General features: G+C 33.2%; 1 protein-coding gene across 1 annotated transcript in view; it reads left to right on the top strand.

Moving 5' to 3' along the window:
* Positions 1-12,333, top strand: part of CEP290 (centrosomal protein 290) — a 50,909-nt gene that overhangs the window by 22,640 nt on the left and 15,936 nt on the right. Inside the window, exons 27-41 of the mRNA XM_015857851.2 lie at positions 778-889; positions 1,985-2,190; positions 4,003-4,154; positions 4,874-4,985; positions 5,732-6,187; positions 6,833-6,997; positions 7,212-7,319; positions 7,412-7,546; positions 8,083-8,349; positions 9,342-9,449; positions 9,985-10,184; positions 10,645-10,858; positions 11,064-11,201; positions 11,307-11,528; positions 12,059-12,175. Coding sequence (XP_015713337.1) covers positions 778-889; positions 1,985-2,190; positions 4,003-4,154; positions 4,874-4,985; positions 5,732-6,187; positions 6,833-6,997; positions 7,212-7,319; positions 7,412-7,546; positions 8,083-8,349; positions 9,342-9,449; positions 9,985-10,184; positions 10,645-10,858; positions 11,064-11,201; positions 11,307-11,528; positions 12,059-12,175 — 2,712 coding nt within the window. The remainder of the gene's footprint in view (positions 1-777; positions 890-1,984; positions 2,191-4,002; positions 4,155-4,873; positions 4,986-5,731; positions 6,188-6,832; positions 6,998-7,211; positions 7,320-7,411; positions 7,547-8,082; positions 8,350-9,341; positions 9,450-9,984; positions 10,185-10,644; positions 10,859-11,063; positions 11,202-11,306; positions 11,529-12,058; positions 12,176-12,333) is intronic.

Genomic DNA, 12,333 nt, shown 5'->3' with positions numbered 1-12,333 from the left:
TTGTGTCAGATGTAATGGTCTATGAAAGTATGAATAGTTAGAATTAATTATCTTGTCTTTTGGGTGTTTGTGGTTGGTAAGTATGTGTGAGGGGTAAACTAAGTGAACAATTAAATTTGTCTTTAATAGTTATGTATAATGTATATGTAATGTTGTTGAATTTTGTTAGCTATATTGAGGAATGATTCTTTATATGTTTTATGGTTTGTTTGTTGTTTTTGTTTTTGTTTTTGTGTGAAAATTTTTAGTATATATTTCAGGAATTTGACAGTTAAATAATCATTTATCAATAGCAACCTAAAACTATGTTTAGAAAATTAGAAATTGAAATTAATAAGAATTCCATTTGTTCCATTGGTTAATGTGGAGATTTATATTTTTGTGTGGAGATGTGTGGCATCCTGTTTGATACCTGAAAGATCTAAAAGAAGCCTAATGATCAATCTCAAACATGTACTTAGGTGTAAGATGAAATATGCTCTAGAAGTACTTCTCTTCCTGCTGGAAATGGTACACTTAGTATGACAAACTTAAACCATCTGGAATTAGATGGAGAAATCTAGGAACCAAAGTCACTGTGATGATAAATATTCATGGCAGTAGTAGTTCGACAGTAAAATTCAACAGAAAAAAATTTATTAGGCAACTTAAGCTATTCTGTTCCAAAACATAAATTTATTGTACTTACATAAAATGTGCTAAGATTTTAGATAATGAACATCAAGTCTTCTAGAGTTTAATAATTTGCTGTTATGCTGCAAATTTTCTGTCATGTAGCATGAAAATGAATCCTTAAAAGAACAGATAAATTTCTTGAATAAGGAACTGGAAATCACCAAAGAGAAACTTCATACTGTAGAACAGGCTTGGGAACAAATGACTAAACTGGGTAAGTATGGAGGTTGAATTGCAACATTAAAAAACAAATAGTACTTTCTTTGTAAAAGTTGCATTTTACATATTTTAAAATTCAGGCATCTGTTTTAAGGAAAAAGTCAAAATTATTTTGTACCTTCAATTAATAGTCTTTTTTTTTTTTTTTTTTTTCCAAATAATTTCTGTGTGATTTTTTTTTCTTCTTTTGTTTGGTTTCATTTTACCTAACTATCCTACCAAAACCAAGATTGTTTTTTGTGTGTGTGGTTTTTTGTTTTCTTTTTTATCTCTGGAAACTATTCTGCATTGACTTTTGGGTCAATGGTTTGAAAGCCAGAATTTTCAAAGCTCCATTTACTGATTTTATTTTTTATTTTTTCCTAACTCAATTGTTAGTCAAAGTACTTCGTTGGTGGTCAGAAAAATGATCTCTTTTTCCTGGATTCACATTCCAAAACAAAATGTTTTGTTGTTTTTTTTTGTTTTTTTTTTTCCAGCATCTGGGGCTTCCTTGTTTACATTTTACTTTCATTCTCATTATTCAAGAAGAACTCATCCAGTTATTTTTCTTTTAAAGATTTTTAATTAAATTTCCTGAAGATTTGCCAGCTGAAAGAAGACAGAGTAAACACTGAAAGTAGTTATTAGTTTCTCTAACCATAGTTGCAGATACACCCATTTAAGATCGATAATAACATTTTATCCTGATCCGATTTTTTTAAGATGTAATAGGGTAATACTTTTTAGATAGCTGTGCCTTCAGCTTAAGAAGCAATATAGAATCATAGAATGGATTGGGTTGGAAGGGACCTCAAGGATCATCAAATTCCATCCCTCTTACCACAGTCAGGGTTGCCAACTGCTAGATAATTACAAGACCAGCCTGCCCAGGGCCCCACCCAACCTGGCCTTAAACACTCCCAGGGATGGGCAGTGTGTTCCAGCACCTTATCACTCACTCAGTAAATCATTTCCCCAGCATCTAATCTGATGTACATTTAGGTAAAGTTTCTATAACAAGGATAAAGAAAGACTCCTTCAAGGTGTAAATAATTTTCATTGTTGAATCAGCCTACGTATTCTGTAATGTAAATATTTTTGAATATAGGAGATGACAATACCATGGACAAGGCAACAAAAGCAATTACCAACAGTGACATTTCATCAATTTCTAAGAAAATTGCCATGTTGGAAATTAAGGAACTAAATGAAAGACAGAGAGCAGAACATTCCCAAAGTATGTATGAACATTTAAGGAATACTTTAAAGCAAGTAGAAGAACGCAATTTTGAACTGGAAACAAAGTTTGCTGAGGTAAGATTTAACACATGATTTAACACATTAGAAACATCCTTGAGTTTTTTGTAAAGTATTTGTCAGTTATGTGTCATTATGACTGACAAATGTATGATGCAAAATATAGATGCCTTTTATGAGTTGTAAATTTGTATGACTGGGCATGTGTTTAAAAAAAATATGACTGTTTATTTCAAATAACATTTGTTCTCCATAAAGCACATGATGAGTAACTTGACATAGTTTTCTAGTTCATCAGCAGATTCCTAGGAAGAAGCCTGTTATTTCAATTGTTAGACCTTTGTAAGAGAGTGTCATGATTCTTTTGCAGGCTGTGTTCTTATGTCACATACCAAGATTACAATTTTCTGTAATACAGGAATAGAAGGCATGAGCTGTTGAACTGATGATCTTTGTAATTATTCTTCGTATCAGTTTTAATCTTGGTGGATTTTTGTCCCCAGTATTTGTATTTGAAATTTGTTTTATAAATTCACTATTTAATAGGAGAGTTTATTCAGTTTTTTAAATTCTAGTTTTTCTGATATTTTTAGAGCCTCTTTTGACAGAATAATTTCTTCTATTTCATTAATAGCTCAGGCATTATTTTGGGTAATTAATGAAATTTGAGCAATCACTTTGAGAATAGGAAATCTTCACATTCTAAACTCATAAATCTATTTCAGTGTAAGTTTGTTTTCTTACCCTTTTCACAGTTCCCATAAGAACCTCTGAGTAGTTTGATATTTTTTCAGAGTACTGCCTCAAATATATGAAATCCAGACAATAAGATACACCTAACGGTTTTGTTTGTTTAGGAAATTAACTATTTTCTTAATTATAGAATCACCAAGGATGGAAGAGATCTCCATGATCACCTAGTCCAACTGTCCACCTACCACCAGTATTTTCCCACTAAACCATGTCCCTCGGTACAACATCTAAACATTTCTTGAACACTTCCAGGGATGGTGGTTCAACTACCTCCCTGGGCAGCCTGTTCCAGTGCTTGACCACTCTTTCAGAGAGAAATTTTTTGTAATATCCAACTTGAACCTCCCCTTGGTGCAACTTGAGGCCAATCCCTCTCGTCTTATTGCTAGTTATGCTGGAGAAGAAGCAGATCACCACCATGCCACAATTTCCTTTCAGGTAGTTGTAGAGAGTGATAAGGTCTCCGCTGAGCCTCCTCCTCTCCAGACAGAATAGTCCCAGTTCCATCAGCCTCTCTTTTTAAGACTTGTGCTTATTATTTTGTTAATGAGTTGTATCAAATTCATCTGTCATAACTTTATTTGGTAAATTAATTCCTAAGGCTCTGTATGTCTCATAATGCTTTTCATGTGTCCCATCTTTTCCTAATGCTCTTTGATGTGATGCACTGTTTACTCAATATGTAACAATCAGGTTGCTTGATAAAGGTGTTTTTAAAAAAGAACAAAACAAGTATGGTATTAGGAATCTGCGCCATATACTAAATATATAAGTAAAGCAGTTCATTTCTTAAAGAGTTTACAGTTTTACTATTTTTTTCTTTTTTTAGTTTAAAAGCAAGATCTTTGCTGGAATGATTTTATGAAAATTAACTAGCTAATAGGGTTTAATTTAGAAATCTGTTCCATGCTGATCTGTATATCTCTTCCTAAATGCATGCAGTGCTGTGAACAAAAATATGTTTAAGTGGGGAGAAAATAAGTACTTTTTAATTACGGCTGAACAGCGTTTTGTAATGACTTCAAAAGAAGTTACTTCGGGCACTTTGTCTTCTTTGCAGGTTTGGGATCAGTTGTGTGCTTACAATATCATTCTCTTTTCTGATCCTTTTTTAAGCTCACCAAAATCAATCTCGAGGCACAAAAAGTGGAACAGGAATTAAGAGATGAACTGTCAAAAAGTGTAAGTAAGGCAGTGAGCGATGCAGACAGACAACAAATCATGGACCTAGAGAAGCGTGAGATGGAGCTCAAGACTGAAGTATCAAAGTAAGTGATGACGTAACAAATTCATAATGAAGTAGGAATACTTGCATGTAACACTTCAAGTGTTTGATTTTTTTTGACATTTCTGTACGCTAAATTTAGAGTAGAAATTAAGTATTTAATTCAGTTTTTTGTTTCATTGTGATTTGAACAAGGAATTAAATGCTGGCCTGGTCAGATAATCATAAGCATGTCCTAAAATATTCATTTCTAGCCTTTTAAAAAAAAAAAAAATGAAAGTTTTCTTCTGTTTCTATACCACAACCACCCCTAACAAATAATGTAATCCTGTTATATTCCTAAATATAGCTATGGATGTGTGCAGTGATTTTGGTGCTGAAAATGGGGCATTAGACCTGGGGAAGCAGAGAATAGAACAGAGAATGAATTCTGTTGCACATTTATGTCTTGAGCTGGGAGAGAGATAGAGAAGGAGAGAGGTACTTACTTCTAGGAAAAAGCATGACTTTGTTTTCCTTGAGAAGATAAGTGGTAGAAAACTTACAAGAAAAATCCACCATAAAAGGTGAGAAGCAATAGAAAATACTTTTTCTAACAAGACTGCTGAGCAGTAGAGTGCTAAAAATGAAAAAAAAACAACAAATTCTTCAAATTTTTTTTATGAGGGGACAAAATAAGCATCTTCTCATGTTCTGTGTAGGAAAACCTAACAAGTTATTAGGTGGTTTGAAACAACACAATGCTCTTGCTTTTCCTGTAAGGTTGAGAGAACTGTCTGACATTGCAAAAATGCAAGTTGAAGCTCTAGAGGCACGCCAGCAATGCAGAGAGAAAGAAGTGGAATCTCTTAAAATGCAAGTTTTAGACTATCAGGTACAGTAATATTAACATTTGTTAGCATTTCACTTTGATTTTTTATTTTTTTTTTTCTCAGGGAAGGGAAGAAATAAAATAATTTTACAGTAAATGAGGAACCTGTAAAAGTATTTCAGAAGGATTTTACCAAACCTTTCATAATTATGTATATCTTTTTTTTTCCATTTCTAGTTGTACAGCTGGGAAAAAAAAAAATAGAAAAGAAAAAAAAAAAAAAAGAAAGAAAAAGCTTCTTTCCATGTATTTTAGATATATTCCTATATAATTAAGAAGGGTCAGTTTTCAAGCAGAAAATCAAGAGTGTTGGCTGTGTTTTCTTACGGTTTTATTTTTATGAGACAGGCTTTGACTTGTGAAGCTTGAAGATAAAGCTCACTATCTTGTTCTATTACTTGCTAAAACAATTTCCTGGGATTGTCTTCATCTTCTAGAATGGTTTCAATCCCTGGATGTAACACTTCTGCCAGCTTTTATGTTATTATATTCAGTACGCTTGGGCTTGCTTTTCTTCCCTATTTCCTGGTATTTTGGAAAGAAAAAGTTCTTAAGATTGGTATCTGAAAAGGTCTACTTCAAACATATGGTTGTATTAATAAGATTAGAAAAATAAAAAGTTGTTTTTAAAGGCTTGTATCTGTGGAATAAAAAGCATGCAATATATAAAACAGAAAATGTAATAGCTGCATTAATACACTGAAGTAACATACTCAAAAAATAATTTTGCTGTATAATTTTGTTTTTAGTCACAGTCTGATGAAAAAGCACTTATTGCAAAACTGCATCAGCATATCATAGCCCTCCAAGACAGCGAATCTGTTACTATAAGCAAGTTGGAGACTCTAAAATTGAAACTAAAGAAGGTGGAAATCCACAATCTACGCTTAGAGCAGAAACTTGATGACAAAGAGCACGCCTTATATTTTGCGCGACTGGAAGGAAGGAATAGAGCAAAACATCTACAACAGACAGTTCAGTCTTTGCGGAGACAGTTTAGTGGGGCTCTACCTTTAGCACAACAAGAAAAGTTCTCTAGGACAATGATTCAGCTACAGAGTGACAAACTGAAAATCCTAGAAGAAGTTCAGCGTGCCCAGCAGGACCGTCGAAATGCAGAAAGCAGAGCACTGGAGTTGGAGTTGAAACTGAAAAATTTAGAAGAATTATTAACTTCATTGAAGGATACGAGGGGAGCTCAAAAGGTTTGCTTTATTACAACTTTGAATAGCAGTCTGGATCTAGTTTAGCATTTATGCTAAATTTCATTTCAGTGTACTTCCGGGACCTCTTTTATGTAGAGCTTTAAGATCTCAAGATGTACTCTGTCAGAATAAGACAGCTGTCATTATTAGTTTTCCTGTTTTAAAGAAGTAGCCACATGATTGTTTGCTGTGTAAAAGTCAGTTCACTCAGAGTTACTAATTCTCTTTTTCAAATAGGAAATAGGGTCTTACTGTAAATTAAATTGCATTAAATTTAATTAAATTATTAATTAAATTAAATTGCACACTAAATTAAATTAAATACAGAGTAATATTCTGAAGTTCTGTTGCATGAGCTTGTATTGAAATCTTGCTACAAATTCCTGTCTTCTAAATAGACCCAAGGGAAGTACAGTCAGAAATGTTATTGTACCCATATAATTCTACTTAACCTTATTTTGCTATTGTAAAAATACTGCTTTGCAATTTGAATAAGGCATTCTCACTTCTCTCCCAAATCCCTGTATAGTCAGAATTTTTCCCTTTCTTGGATAAGTGCCGCCCTTCCTCAAAGATGGAGTGTAACATCTTCTCGGTCACTTGTAGGCTTGGTAAATTCTAATACTGTTTATCATTCATTATTAGGTAATAGAGTGGCATATGAAGATGGAGGAACTCCATCTGCAGGAACTTAAACTCAATCGAGAATTAGTCAAGCAAAAGGAAGAGATGAAGTATTTGCATAACATAATTAAGGAATATGAATGCACAATCAGTAACTTGGAAGAAGAAGTTGTGCGGCAGAACAAGGTATGCATACTACTAGAAAAACAGCATATTCTTTTGTTAAGTGATTTTGAAGTGATTCTTAGTAGTAAGATTTGTAACAGATGTTTTAATCATGTAATTTCTAATAGCAAGTGGGCTATTAGAATAGCACTTGATCTTTTTTTCTGTTTAAGTTGGTTATAAAATCTCCATTGCCTTTAATAAATAAAATGCCTTTATCAAACATTTGTTACAGTTTCATGAAGAAAGACAAATGGCGTGGGACCAGAGAGAATTAGAATTGCAGCGCCAATTAGACATATATGATAAGCAGCAGAAAGAAATACTTAGTACTTCTCTGAAGGTACATGTATTACACTGAATTAACTATAAATAAACTGAGAAGCAAATTTTTCAGACATGTTGTATAATATGAATACAATTTTTTCTGTACAGTGTGAAGAGGCCACAGGATCAGTTCCAGACCCTAGCTTGCCCCTCCCACAACAACTTGAGCTGGCTTTGAGGAAGATTCAGGACCATATTAGAATAATTGCGGAAACAAGGGAAACCTGCAAATTACTAGAAGAGGTAATTAAATGTGTAACTTACAATATAAAGGATAAAGGTTGTATTTTTATGTCCATAATCATATCCCTCTAACAAATACCTTGTATGAATGTCCTTAAAAGGTTAATTCCCTTAGAAATATTTTAACTCAGAAAAAAAATGTAGGTAATATATTTATTTGCATTTATGTAGTTCTTTCAAATGGAACAGATTATTGGGGAACATTTTTTGGTTAATTTAGATTCTGCATTCATTAGGGTAGGATGTTCTTGTACAACATTCAATTTACTAATCTCAAAAGCACCACTGCCTTAGTTTTGATAGCACAAATTACACAAATTAGGATGTATAAGAGTGTAAGCAGAAAATAACCTGGGACTTCCTTGAACTAATAGTAATTCCATGCAACCAAAACTGAATACAGAAAGCCTTTTGATTGTAAACCCATTTAGACAAATCTTTGTTAGATTTTTTTTTAAATATAAGCTTTTTTTTTTTTTTTTTTTTTTTTTGTAGCATTTGAGTTCTGTGAATGCAATAATTACTTTCTGTTGTAGAAATTAAAAGAAAAGGAAGCTGCTCTGTGGAAAGCTGAACAAAATGTTTCGTCCAGAGACAAAGTTATAAATGAACTAAGACTTCAGGTACCTTCAACATCAGAAAAAGAAAAAATAATTGCTGAATTGGGCAAGAAAGAAGATGATCCAGAGTACCACTGTGCAATAAAAATTGCTCATCAAACTATTGCAAATATGCAAGAACGATTAAATCACAAGGAAGAAATGGTAAAAAAATACCAAGATCTGCTTGCTAAAGCAAGAAAGGTAGTTATGAATTGCATAAACTTTTTTTCCATTTGTAAAGTTTTAGTTGATCTTTTGTTAACCTCGCTGCTAATGGAAAAATTCTTCTTGGTTTCAGAGAGAACAGAATACAATTACTTGTTTTGTTTTTTTCTTTTTCCATAGAAAGTTAATGTACAATTTTTTAACTTCTTTAAATAAGAGGTTTGCTTGGTCAAGTGGTTTATGTATATGGTATATGTCTAGGAATTAAATTTGCATTAAAGGAAGATGATAAAAATTTGCTGGGAGAAGTGGTCTCCATTCTTCCAGAGTCTTTTCAAGTATTTGCAATGGTGATCCGTGTACTTAATCTTGCAGTAAATTTGGAAGGCATATGAAAGTGCATTTATGGAATACACACTTCTTACGTATACTGTCATTTAAAGTATACTTTTAAAGCATAAGCTTGTGTTAAAACATATTATTGTATTCTTAACATTTGTTTGGAACAGAGGCATATATCTGAAGCATAATTGTTTACTTAACATACATAGTTAATTTATCTGAGAGAGATCAAGTTTTAGGATAGGAGCTAAAACAGAAGATGCAGTCTTTAGAATGAACGTACTGTGCTCTGTCTGCTAGTAGACATTTAACCCATAGGATCGCATTAAAGTTAGTCCAAAGTAGGCAGCCCTGAATACTATATAGTATGGATATCACTACCCAGAGCGAGTCACAGTTGGTGAGGAGCACCAGCAGCTGTTTGCTTTCTAGCTCCCGCCATTTTACAGTACACTACTTGCAATATATCTGAAAACTGCAATAGTCACAACTTTCTAGTAGTAAGTGCTGAGAAGATGGAAAAAAAGAAAGGTATAATCATTAACAAGATGCAAAGTCTTTTTAAAAACAGAAGAACTGGAGGAAAAATTGAGGAACAGTACTGAACAATAACTGAAGAATCAGTTTGGAGGGTACTTCAGTTCCATGTGCATCAGTAGAATCACATTTCTATTTTGAACTAACAGGAACAAGAGGAATTAGCAAGGAAACATGAAGAAGATGTAAGAATTCTACACCAGAAGTTAGATTCGCATACTGAGAATTCTTTCAATAAATTGAAACAGACTGCTTTGGTAAGTTGTGTGTATTAGTGGGATTAGTGAACTTGTTCTGTATGTTGAAACTGGTTACTCAAAAGAACAGTTTTGTAGTCAAAATTAAGTAATAATGATGATGAAAAATAAATAGATGGTCAATACAGAAAGAACTTCAGAAATTCTTGAATTTGAGATAGATCAATTAGATGACAAGTGTGAAACAGAAAATTTCTACTTTAGACTACATCATCATTCTTTTTATTCTAATCTGGAGACTTACAGAGGAAGGATGAACGTTTATTTTTTCTTTATTCTTTCTGTCAGTTGCATTAAGTCCATTATAATGCAGATTTTCCTTTGACAATTGATGATAAGGTGACACCCACATGTAATTGGTTATTCTGTAGATTATTCCATGTGCAAAGTTCTTTTCAGCATGATATAGAAATTGTATCTCATTAGCTAAACATTCTAGATACTAACGTTCGGTTAGAACTGAGTTTAAAATGCATCACTAACCTTTGATTTAAAGCATAAGATGTTTATCATACACATTTGTTCTGTTTTACAGGAGTTAATGGAAAATCCTTCTCTATCGCTTAAGAGCAATGAACTCTTCCTCCGTTTAGCTGAAATGGAGCAAACTGTGGCAGAACAGGACAATTCTCTTGCTTCACTTGCTGTTAAATTGAAGAAAACATCATCTGATTTGGAGAAACAAAAACAGATTACTGTAATGAAAATCAAAGACTTTGAGACTATCAGAGCCCAGTAAGTTTTCAGACAGTTAACTTTAAGCTGGTCAGCTATGTGTTGCTGTTACTGACAGGGTCTGCTGAATTGTACATATTTTACCTAATATTTAGGTTTGGCCGAATTTTTTTTTATTTTTTTATTTTTTTCTTGTTTGCTATTCTCAGATTTATATATCATTTCTTTACTCATTAGATGGTAAGACACTGGAACAGCTTGCTGAGAGCATGGATGCCCCATCCCCAGATGCATGCAAGGCCAGAGTGGCTGGGCTCTCAGGCAACCTTAGTGAGAGGCGTCCCTGCCCATGACGAGTGGGTTAGAACTAGATGAGCTTTGATGTCCCATCCAACTCAGCCCATTCTGTGTTTCTACGATGATTTGCTTTAACAACAAAAAATACAACATTGTTGTTTTATTTGGAATTTGCTAGCTAATAATTAAGTGATTTGCCCTATTAATGTTTATTTTACATTAGGCTTCAGGAAAAACATGCAGTTGATGTGGAACTACTAAAAGATGAAGCAAATGGATTGAGGAAGTTGCTGTCTCAAACAGAGAAGGAATTAGCCCATGTAAAAGCTGAACTAGAGGCTCAAAAAGAAGCAAATAAGAGAGCACCTACAGCAACAATGAAGAGCCTAGTGGAACAGCTGAAGAACCAGTTAGCCCTAAAAGAGAAGCAGCAGAAAGTCAGTCAACAAAAATTAAATATCTAGATCACAAATAAAAATTAATGTTTAAAGTGGCTTAATATTTAAGAATTCTATGTATGGTACAGCAAGAAGTGAAACATGATTGCATAATTTAATATAAAATACAGTTGCATTTTGTTGTTTTCTGGTGTTCATATTAGTGGCTTCTTCTCCTACTATAACTTGCATCTTTTATTTTCAGGCTTTGAGTAAAGCACTTCTGGTACTTCGATCAGAAATGACTGCAAATGCTGAACAGCAGATAATTTCTGCAGCATCACAGAAAGAGGCATATATGAACGTCCAGGAAATTGTTGACAGAGAAACTAAGAAGCTCATGGTGAGTACAAGGTAATGTCTTTGTAGTCTATTATTATGTTGCTGGTACATCTTGATGTTTTTTGTTTTTTGTTTTTGTTTTTTTTCTGTATTTTTTTTCCTCTAGACACAGATAGAGGAACTAAATAATCAGATTTCAAAACTTACAGATAATCTTAAACTGAGTAAAAACAGGGAAAGATCTTTATTAGATGAAAGGGATGAGCTCAACCAAGAACTTCAGAGGAAGCAAAAGGCATTTACTAAAATGACAAGAGAAAAAAATGAAATCGAAATGGAAAATGATGAACTGAAGAAACGGATCAAGAGACTAACCAGTGGTATTCAGGTAGAAGTGATTTTTAAAAATGTATTTCACCTTGGTTAAGCTTTTATACTAGATGGGCTGGCTTGATGGAGGAAAGATTAACTGATTTTGACAGGCACTGAGACCAAGAATCAATATAAAAGTGTATGTTTGCTATCAGCTGAGTTACAAATGAGCTATTAGTCTTTCCTGTTGGAAGTATGTCTCAAATAAATTGAACAGGCTAAAAAATACTTTTTTCTTGTAACAAATTTAGAGTTTGAAGAGTTGAATTGCCACTTTTAAAGCTGTTAAGAATGGCTAGCTTGAATTTTGTGACCTTCCTGTTTGGAAGTATAACTGTCTGAACTTTGTTTCTGAATTCAACTAACTAATACTGAGTTCAGTTTAGAATGCAGAGTTAAATTGTTGAAGTAAAGATAATTTTTAAAGGACCATTTAAGTTGTAAGCTAATTCTCCTAATTGGAATTGAAGTCCTTATTTTTGGAAGGGAGAAAAATACTTAGGTAGTGGTAATTAAACTTTATGTTGAAAATTTGTAATTTTACAGAACAGAGCTGGTGAGCAAAATCTGATAGATGAGCTTCAGAAGAAAGTTAAGAAACTGGAAAATGAACTTGAGAAGAAGTGTGAAGAAACAGAAAAAAAAAGTATAAAAGAAGACAAGGTGTGTGATAAATACAAATATTGTGGCTTTGAAAGATGTCATCCTAAATGTAGGCAGTTTAGCTCTTTCCACTGCCTCTTAAAATAACTGTGAACCAGACAGACTTGATCAAATCAAAAGCAGTTTCGTGTCCGTCACTTCTTTGCCTTCCCTGGTCT

This window comes from Coturnix japonica, chromosome 1 (assembly GCF_001577835.2).
Source record: "Coturnix japonica isolate 7356 chromosome 1, Coturnix japonica 2.1, whole genome shotgun sequence".
Classification (NCBI taxonomy): Eukaryota; Metazoa; Chordata; class Aves; order Galliformes; family Phasianidae; genus Coturnix; species Coturnix japonica.
Note: the sequence above shows the minus strand (reverse complement) of the source record. Positions and strands in the feature narration are given on the sequence as shown.